Here is a 10,972-nt window from a genome sequence, read left to right as displayed (position 1 = left end):
AGATGCTCTAATAGAACTCAGGGATATCCTCATTGATTTGTAGGACACAAAACTATGATTGAATTTTCTCAACTCAGATATTCTACAAGAGATTTGGAAATAGGAGGTAAAAATGGTGATTTTTGGCATTCTTAATTTCAGGACATTTTAGTGGCATTAGCTGATAGAAAATGTGATTATGTTGAAAGGTAGCTTTGTTGCAACATTGCAAAATTTTGTAATGGATGATTGTAGACTTGGAACCAAATAAAAAGGACTTAGATGAGTTAAATTCTAACTCATGCATTGAATTGTACCCTCATAGTGGGAACGATTTGTGAATCTTGTGATCTTGAGACAGTAGATTTGAAAATGATTGCATTTCTAAGATCTGACGAGTTGTTGGTTTTTATCCTTGGCAAAGTACTTAATAGGTTGAACTTGTGCATGTCCCCAAACCTAGGACCATTTCTACATGGAAGCAATATTATTCACACATTTGAAAGGGGTTTTGATATGGTAGCCTTTGATGAATGTACCAGATTTTGGCTTTGTATGATGCTTAGGTATCCAAGGTTCCACCTACAGGTTTTATGAATCATATTAGAATATGGATTGGGCAGGTGTTGAAATCATTATTGAATTCTTTTCTAGAAGTAATAATATAAAATGGATGTAGGGTGTTCTGGAAGAAGTTGAATTGCCTTTGGAAACTGGTTCTATCAACCTATATGTTTTGAACCCATCGAAATAACTCATGATGACAACAATGGACTATAGCCCTTGCTTCCTCAACTTCAAATGCATCCATACCTCACTTATGCAAATAGCATATCACTAGCAACTTTGTTGCACTTTGACTTGTATGATGTTGTTTTTAGTCAGTGGGATGGTAAAATCAAGGTAGTCTCATCAATGGGAAAGCAAAATAGTGGTAATTCATACATACTAAGTTATTTTTCTAGCTCCCTCCTTGATGTAGCCAAGGGGAGGTGCACTGATGGGGTGTGAATGACAGTTGGGATGGATTTAAGGTGTTTTTATGTTTTGATGGACTTTCACAAACTAGGGAGTTTTGAGAGCACAAAGCTAGAATATTCATCACTTTTAGTCCTAAATGTTGCCTTCAGTAATCTAACAATATCCAGCAAGAAGGTTTGATTTGAGGACTGTCATATTAATTAGGTTTTTCTTGTTTGAATTTATGATATTTAAATTTTTTTTCCTTTACATTTATAATAATGTAGATGCTCAAAGATTTATTTAGCAATTATGAAACTTACCTCCTTAATTAGGATTTTCTTCTTGACAAAGAGAGAGAAATTAAATTTCAAGGTTTACAGAATGGGGTAAATTTGGCAAAGAATGATGAAAACTTGTTCCAGGGGTTATTCTGCGTAGCTATTAAGAATATTGATGCTTCTTATGTGGACAATTTAAAAGATGATTTATGTGTAAAACTTATACAAAATGATAAACTATAATGTGAAAACTTTTTAACAAAGATGTATAGAGGAACGGTTGAACTTGTTGCAATTCCTCCTTTCACTTGATGGGAATGCCTATCTGATATTTCTTCAACTATAGAAGGTTTGGGACATAGTTATGAGAGCGATCATGCCGTTTTTCTCTCCAAAAGATTTTAACTGAATTTTTTTTACACTTTTCAAGTATGACAACTTTTTTACTTTGCTAATCTTTCATCATTTAGTCATTGCTTTCATTGGGGCTGCCTTGATTTCAATGGATCAATATTTCTACCAGATTGGTAATTTTATTTCTAAATATTGTGGAAGCAAGACAACTAGAAAATAAATTGTAAATTGTATTAATGCATCAAACTTCTGCAATATTCATATTTTTTTAGTTTGGATTGTTTGACATTCATATACAACAAAACTTTTGAGGATATATATCTTTTCCTTATGCATTGTTGCCTTCCATTATAAGTATAGTCTATACTACTTAAGAATATTTGTTCCCTCAATTTCAATTCTAAAAAACAATTATCCTAAATTCAATTCATTATTGCCTTCCACATTCGTTCTACACCTCCTATCAACATTCATTTACATCTCTCATTACAATTGCTAGTTATATTAATTATACAATATATTATTAAGTAAAGGCCTAACTGGGAAGTCCTCCATGTTTTTTAAAGTTTCACTCTAATGCATTGGCTAATATATATTAAAAAACATTGTGAATGATATTTTCCCCAATGGTGTGTCGGTGATGAGCCAGGTGAGGGGTTATGGATGTCGTCCCACCAAACTTTAATGGAGGACATGCCTCCAATGACATTACACCACTATAATTTCACAAAATCGAGTTTGATGATCACACATAACAGCAGATTAGAAGTGGGTTTTGGAGCAAATATGGTTTAATGGGGCAATATATATATATTCCAAAATCACTCTAATTTAATTAACTTAAGGAATCAAAAATATATATATCATTAAGTCACATACTAATATACCATTCAAAACCAAAAAAAATATCATTTATTTTTCTCACTCATTTATAATTGTTTATAACATTACCGACCCTACTATAAAATATGAATAGTACATGTACTTATGTAAGGTAGACCATCTTTTACACATGCACATCCGACATGTGTTTTATTTAAATATTTACAGCATATGTCCTGTCCTTTTTGGAAAAGATGGATGAACTAAGTTTACTTTCCTTTGATAGCAGTGCATTGATAACATTTCTCAAAAACTCCAAAACTGTGCACTTGCTTTATAATGTTGGAAACACTCGCCCAACTTCCCAAACAGAAACCCAGCACAGCGATCAACACAACTATCGCACCATTTATTGCCACAATTCCATTCCACTTGGGCATCCATGACGGAAGTTTCTCCGCGGCTTCCTGCAAAAATCACACATCACTTGATCGTAATATTCTTTAATGCGATTGAGACAGCTGCATGGTGAATGTTTTTAATTTGATTGATAATTGTTGAATTTAGGCTGCCTGGATCCATATCAAGTATTATGAGACAAGTATTTCGACATAAATAATGTAATAGAGCATTTGTTGACCCATTTTGAACCAACTAGTGTGGTTCATCGTTAAGACAAGTAAATCACATGATAGAGCATTTGTCTTTCGAACCAACGAGTGTGATTCATTGTCAGGACAAGTTGTCCAATAAACTACACTGGTTGGTTCGAAACAAGTCGACAAATGCTCTATCATGTAATTTACACAAAAATACTTGTCACAATACTTTTCTCATAATACTTAATTGATAATGTTTTTAAAAGTGTATTTTTGAATTTATTTAACAGTAGATTTTGAGAAATTTTGAAATAAAATGAATAATAATACTAAATCATTGATGTGGCAACCAATATTTTATTTTAAAAATTTCTGTTTTAAATCTTTAAAAAAATTCCGCATCAGCAAAACAAGCGACTAGGTTTGAAAATGATGTATCCGTACCTCTCGTGAGGTCTTTGTGTTGTAAACTAAGACGTAGGCGAGAGAAGGGATTATATAAACGGAGAAGCTCATAATAATAGATCCAATCAGAGAGTTCAGTGGTCCGAAGAAAGGGAAAACCAGTGCCAGCAAGCAAAGTAAGAGCGCCACTGGCACCCTGCACACAACACGGATCAGATAAGTTGATCCGTGTACTCCTAAGACCTTCTCCCACATGAAGTTCAGCGGCATCACATACAGCCCAAATGCCAGTGCCTGCATTGATCGGTACAGAATATATATTAAGAGCTCAGCCAGTATTAGCCTTTAGGTTGCCATGAAAAGGCAGTAACCATTGTAAGTTTCAGTGAGTAATCTATAAAAGGAAATGTAAGGGCTGGGTTAATTAATATAAAAATTTAACTATAAAAAATCAATTATTATCATTTTTTTTAAAGAATTATTATAAGAATTAAAAAGAATTATAATATATTGTTTAATGAATATAAAAGTTTAATTATTATAAATTTTAAGAAAAAAAAAATTTAGAAATTTTTCAAGGGAAATTTTTGGCTAATATTTTTCTAATCAACAAGTGTGGTTTATTGTCACGATTAGATGAAAAAGCGTACCATGCTAAAAAGTTAAATAAAAAACAATATAGAAACCATAATTTCAAGTAATTTGTGATTCATCATAAAAAAACCAAATGAAAAAACAAATTATAGCAAAAATTTAAACAGAAAACAATATAAAAACCATAATTTCAAATAATTATAAAATTTATAAATTTATAAAAAATAATAAAAAAACTCTTATTAGAAATTTAAATATATATATATATTAAAAATTATTATATTTATTTTTATAAATAATAAGATTTATTATAATTAAATTAGTAATTTTTAAAGTAGATAAAAATATGATTAATTGGGTATAACGCTTAAACATTTAAAATGACTTATGAATTTTTTATAAAAACATTATTATTGACTCGAACTATGGGAGGCATACTGAGGCTAAAAAATCTGGGCTTTGGTCCTGAGTTGGAGAGAGAGCGATGGCTGCGAAGAGCGTTCGGAGAGCGAGAGGAGGGTTTGAAGGTCTCGTGATCGACACCCGGGCCCTCAATGAAACCCGTCTCAGCAGTAAAAGGAAGCGGCACAGAAGGAGCTGCGTAGGGGGGATCAGAGCGCCATGGAGGACATTACGAGTGTGGCCTGGCACATTTGTTGCAGCCGAGGAGGCTCCCCAGGCTTGCTATGAGACCGACTGGGGATTGCAAGGAGAAAAAGGGGAGGCATACCTCGCTCCCGCCACCGATGACGGGGCCTCTGCTGCGCTGGCTCGGACACGCTACCCCCGTTGGCATCGATCGTTGCACCCTCAGCAGCTGAAGCTTAAAGAACCCCAGGCCAAGGCTCTGGCTTTGCTACCTTCCGTGCAGTCCTTGGAATGGGGCAAAAGGGAGCCGGTAAATGATTCATCAGAAGGGTTTATGTATGGATCTGAGGTAATCACTTGCCATACAAATCGCAGTCCCAGATTTAGATCGGACAAAGATCTGCCAGATCTGATCTTCCAGAAGGCAGAAAAACCTGTGTACTGGCCAGATTCAGAGATCTGCATAGGGTCAAATCCCTTATCTGAATCCTTTCAGATCCAGATTGCTCAACCTGCAGGCAGAACCATCATGCAATGGGTTCGCCCTTCAGACTTGGTGCAGGACCTCATACTGAATCTAGAGCGCAGAATGGGGATCCCATCCAGCCTGCTGCGACTTCTCTTTCAAGGTAAACAACTTGAAAACCCTCTACCCCTCTCTGCTTACAGCATTTCCAGAAACAGCTCGGTGGTGGCGACCTTCCGTTTGAGAGGAGGTGCAGCAGGGCAAGCTTCCTCTGCCCGGCCTTTCTCATACAAGGACGCTGTTCATTCGGAGATCCCCAAACCCCCGGAAGCCCATAAATCTAAGGCCTTCTTGGTTGAAAAAATTGATGAAGTTCCTTCTGTTGAACTCATGCATGAAGAACTGGCTTCCCAGCATCAAGTATTTGCAGAAAGAGCCATCATTTGCAGATTTAATGGACTGTGGCCTCGAACTCAGGATCTCTATGCATGGATCCATGCAAACTGGACACATCACTGTAAGATCTTCTTTTGCTCGAAAGGTTATTTCATTGTTCTCTTTGATAACATTAAGCACTATGAAAAGGCCTTCGCAGAAGGCCCTTGGTTCTTGGGAACGGCAGGGCTTTTTTTGACTCCCTGGTTTCCAGACTTCGATCCAGCCACTGCAGTCATTACCAAGACACCGGTATGGATTCGGCTTCCAAACTTACCTGCCCATCTATGGAATACTCGTGTCTTCAGAGCTATAGGAGACACATTGGGCAGCTTCATCCATGGAGATTTCTGGAGGGAATCCAAAGGCCTCTACTCATATGCAAGAATGTGTGTGGAGTTAGATCTGAGCAAGGGCCTTCCAGAGCAAATCAACCTCAAGATAAATGACTTCGTCTGGACCCAGACGCTAGATTACGAGAACACCGCTTTTCGATGCCGCCATTGCCAACAATCTGGGCATTTGCAGAATACTTGTCCTTCTCGCCCGGCAAAAAAGAACAAGGCTAACGACTCCAAGCCCAAGTCCAAACGATGGGCTCCATGTTCTCCTCCTCCAGTCGAGGATTCAGATTCCTCCAGTTCTGAAGAAGAAGATAGCGATGAAGAATTGAAACAGGCCCCTCATTCTGTTGCCCCTTCCACCGAGGGCCTGGTGCCTTCCTCTGATTCAGCCATTGCTCAGAAACGTGTCCATTTGTCCTCTTCCTCGGACTCAGAAAAGGAGGGCTCCCCGCGGGAGGACCCCAAACTGCAAGTTGTAATCGCCCATACACCCCAAAGTGGCTGGGTTGAAGTTAAAAATAGGAAAGGGAAAAAGCTTCGTGTTGAAAGCCCCACTCTGTCAGGGTAGCATCCATTGCTTCTTAAGCTTTCAGTGACTAGTTGTAGCTCCTTGTTTGCTTATCTCATTTCCCGGAACCGAGGTTGATAGTCCTATCATTTCCGGTTGCCGGTATCCTGCATCTCTGAAATGTATTCTCTTGTACAATATTTTACTGCTTAATAGAATTAGTCTTATCGAGAAAAAAAAACTATGGGAGGCATACTAATTACCGTTTCTTAAAAACCCTTTAGTAATTCTACATATAATGGGTTTAAAATTAAAATAGATTTATATTTAACTTATAATTATTTAATTTATATAAAACCTAAAATTATATTCATGTAATTCTACATATAATGGGTTTAAAGTAGTTTTTATTGACTTTTTAATAAATAAATATAAATTTATAATGTGAATTTATTTTATTTAAAATAATAAAGTGGGTTTTTTAATATTTAAATAAATTAATATAATATTATGATTTTAAATTATTCTATTTATATTTAAAATATAAATTTATTTATTTTTATAATATTATATTGGTATAAATGTTTATTTTCAAATAGAGTTTTCAGAATTTTAATTTAATTATTAACAATTAAAAGATAAATAATAAAGATTTAACTTGTATGGAATATTTTTAATAGTAATTATGATAGAGAGTTTTGATTTATTTTTAAAATAGGTATGTCTTTTTTGTTTTTCAATTTAATTGAAAAGAATTTTATAAAATTAAATTAAGATAAAATATATACAAAATATTTTGACTATGGAATAAGTTGTAGTTTGTTGGACATGTGGTATTGACAAAACATACTATATTATAGCAAAACCTCTTTACAATTTAAGAATTTACATGTTAATCTTTATGATCAAAAATCTTGTTATATGTTTTAAATGTATATATGTTAGGCATTAGCTCATATATTAATTTTTTTATAATTAATAATAATTTAAAATAAATTTATAACTTAATTGATATCTCAATTATTTAATTTATATAATTACACTCAATATAAACTAAATTCCATCCCATATAAAACATATTTAAATTTAAAATTAATACAATTTTATAATTTTAATTTATTTGATTAATATAATCAAATAAATCAAAAAGTAATTTTTATTAACATTTAAATAAATTAATATAAATTTATAATTTCAAATTATTTTATATATGTATTTTTTAATATTATTTTATGTCCACGAAAAATTGTAATTAGAATAAGTATATATATGGACTAGGACGCTACAAAAGGTTTCTTAACAGTAAATTTTATGGCCAATTGATCTATAACAAACAATATATGTGAAGCTATTACTTTATTAATGCGCAGAGACAGTATATGCTACCATCTGATAATGTACTTGGTTAAATCAGACCAATGACATATACGGCCCAGCCTATTAATAAAGTAATAGCACCACATATGTTGTTCACCCTAATCTATATCACTGTAAACTCTCTTTAAAAACATAAAAAATATCTTAACAACACACTTTAAAGCCAACCAATCTGTACCACTAAAGACTTCGAATAAGTTTTGATCTACTTACATATACATAGGTAATATAGCCAACTAATCTGTACCACTAAAGACCTAGAATAAGTTTTGATCTACTTACATATAAATAGGTAATATTTATTAGTTTTAATCTACTTACATCTACATAGGTGATATTTTTAAAGTAAAATAAATTTGTATTTATTTTCAAATCATTTAATTTATATAAAACATATAATAATGCGATAATATAAATATAATAAAACTAAGAAGAATCCTAATCTTTCTTCATGGCCGATGTTAACAAAATTTGTGAAATTTGATTTGTTTACCTGATGGCCGATCATGAAACACAGGGCAATGCTCCTGAAAACTGACTCTGGGAGCACAGACAAAGCATTTGAATGGTTGAGAAGCTCGTCACCGAAGTTAGAATATAGTACGATACAATGAGGCATGGTTATCGTTAAAACATATCCCACTGTCCACAGATACACGTATTTGTACACCTTGGGCTGCCACATGGCGTGCATAATCTCTCTGTTACAGAAACAAGTGACATAGATATCATTAATTAGTACCATGAAAATTAAGCTGAATGAAATGGTTTGTAAGTATAACTGGTTGACAGTTGGATATACTTATCTGTTAATATATACTATTTCATAAACATTGGATTTTGCCTCAAATGGGTCCATGCAAATTTATTTATATTTATTATTGGTGGTGCAGATATACCTTACAAACTAGATCTGTATATCCATGTAGTATTATTCTCTCTCACATGTGACAGAGTATTCCAACCCAAACTGATCAAAATGGTGGAATTCAATTCAGATCAATATGGGTGAATAGGAACACTTACACTGTAATAGCGTGACCTCCAAATGCAAACAATATATTGGTTGTACCTGTGAAGAACTTCTCCATATCTTGTGGAGCAGAATGCTTTACATCTGGAATCTGCTTAAGCACAGGCAGTTTACAGTTGAAAAGTGGATAAACAAGTCATTTAAACTGCCAAATGGTCAATTTGATAGTGTATTTAAGTTAGAAATTAAGCCTCAAAGTGGATAAACAAATCATTTAAACTGCAAAATGGTCAATTTGATAGTGTATTTAAGTTAGAAAGTAAGCCTCTGAATTTACCTCTATACAATCATGCAGGTCTTTTCTAATTTAGTTATGGATAAGTTTATGTAATTACCTTGCCATGGAGAAGCCCTGCAATTAGCATGTACCAGGCTGTATAAGTAGTTGTAACTACTCCCATGATAGACCATACTCGAAAATTGTGGAACGATGGGAGGAGGCATGTCAGGATGGAGATCCCACCAAATATGATTGCCCACTCTCGCTTGTTATACTTGGAGTTCAGATAATAGGCATTGCTGGGAAATTGTACATTAAAAAAACACATCACCTTCTGATTGGTTTGGATAACTCAAAAGCTTGGCTATAACAAATGTTACCTTGCACAAGCAACTGAAACAGATCCATGCTTACAGCATCGAAAAATAAGTATACCAGAAAAATCCAACAAGATACCTTGCACAAGCAATGATTTGTACAACAGCAACAGATCCCATGGTTACAATATTGAAAAAGAGAGCAGCCTTCCTCAGCCAAGATCCAACAAGATATCCCATAACTTCATGGTACTGCAGGAAAGAAGAAACTTCAAAAATTTAAGCACAGTTTCACCATAAAATTATTTCAATTAAAACAAAAATAATATTTTTCAATGTGGAAGTTTTCACAGTTTATCAAAATGTTATGTAAATTTCTAAAATTAAACTCTGTAGATTTTTCAAAACATCACAAGTTTAGAGTAAACACTCTCCAGATCTTCAAAAACGCATTCAGATGGAAGTGGTAAAGTGATATAAACACATTGGAAGGGTCAAAAGCTTTCAGATCTCATAGAAAATATATTGATTCATTGAGATATAGATAAGATACATGGACAATTATGTCATGCCTGTATAACATGTCTTTTAAAATCAGCTCCTTCCTTTTCCTTGCGGGATCTGTACTCAAGGTAGAGACATGACAGCATATAGCAAGTCCAAATGCCAACTCCTGCATAGAGAAGATGGAAGAAGATTCCAAGACCAAAGCCCATTTGAGAATATGAATATGGCATGGAGAGAATAACTTGGCCAACCTGTTGGAGAAAATTATATCAAAACAACTCACAAACACCTATCTGCAATTACAATTTAAGCATAAGACTGATTCCTCATATGTCAATGAATATCCAATATGAGGAAAAAGTGCTCCAAATTATGAATACTGGGTAGTTTGGTCAATCCAACCACATATAATATAGTTCAATTAAAACTTCTGAAGGGAATGCTGTTGGTACCTGACCAGATACAGCATTGAACCATGCATCATAACGAGAGCCACCATGCCACAGAGCTTTTCGTACCCAAGTTTTGAATCCATCAGAATTTGGAGTTGCAGAGTGTTGCACAGTCCCATTACTTATTGTACTCAACTGCAATGGGGTGCTTTTGTCAGTCACGTTGGTGCTCTCCTTAAATCCATACTGACCTCCTTCTGTGACCTCCATGAGAGAGTTGTTTTTGTTTTTATTATTCAATAGTTCTTGCAATTTGTCCTCAATACCTCGGGAAGCCTCCTGACAGTACTATTTATGGATGAGAACTCAGAGATCTTGTCATCCATAAACCCTAAGGATAAAATAAAAACCTTAAGATGGAAGAATGAATCAGATAAAGTGGAATAAAAAACAAAGGTTATAGGAGACTCGTATTTATAACAGATAATGGAAGTTCAAAGATAAGGGACTAAATGAAAATAATATTTGAAGTTGGACTTACACCAGCCTTGTGTAACAATTAGAAGGTTTACAGTGTTCTCTTTTTTGTTTTTTTTTTTTTTAACCAGGAGAAGTATTTCAGTTTTTTTAACTGGAATTTTGTAAAATGGTGGTAAAATGGTCGAATTGTGATGGTGTATTATTTGAAATGAATTTTGATTTTATATTATTTGAATGGTTTTTTTTACTATATATAAATTTAGCATTGAAAATTTTCAAAATACTTACTGGAAAAAATTTACAATTCAAAT

General features: G+C 33.9%; 1 protein-coding gene across 2 annotated transcripts; it reads right to left on the bottom strand.

Moving 5' to 3' along the window:
• Window positions 1–2,494: 2,494 nt before the first annotated feature.
• On the bottom strand, window positions 2,495–10,635 carry LOC149160289 (auxin transporter-like protein 3). 2 transcript variants are annotated; one of them, XM_089433681.1, is made up of 8 exons: window positions 10,242–10,631; window positions 9,855–10,040; window positions 9,422–9,534; window positions 9,081–9,264; window positions 8,739–8,836; window positions 8,206–8,413; window positions 3,440–3,694; window positions 2,495–2,863 (listed from the first exon to the last, which is right to left on the bottom strand). In XM_089433681.1, the coding sequence occupies exons 1-8, from the start codon at window positions 10,449–10,451 to the stop codon at window positions 2,666–2,668; spliced, it is 1,452 nt and encodes a 483-aa protein (XP_089289807.1). In that variant the 5' UTR covers window positions 10,452–10,631; the 3' UTR covers window positions 2,495–2,665. The 2 variants fall into 2 exon arrangements, with proteins under 2 accessions (XP_089289807.1, XP_089289808.1); XM_089433682.1 differs by lacking the exon at window positions 3,440–3,694 and having other exon boundaries at window positions 10,242–10,635.
• Window positions 10,636–10,972: the final 337 nt, after the last annotated feature.

The sequence above is a fragment of the Pinus tabuliformis genome, chromosome 5_2, assembly GCF_031772625.1.
Source record: "Pinus tabuliformis cultivar Carrire ecotype Pingquan chromosome 5_2, CPIR1, whole genome shotgun sequence".
Taxonomy (NCBI): Eukaryota; Viridiplantae; Streptophyta; class Pinopsida; order Pinales; family Pinaceae; genus Pinus; species Pinus tabuliformis.
This window is presented reverse-complemented; position numbering and strand designations above follow the sequence as displayed.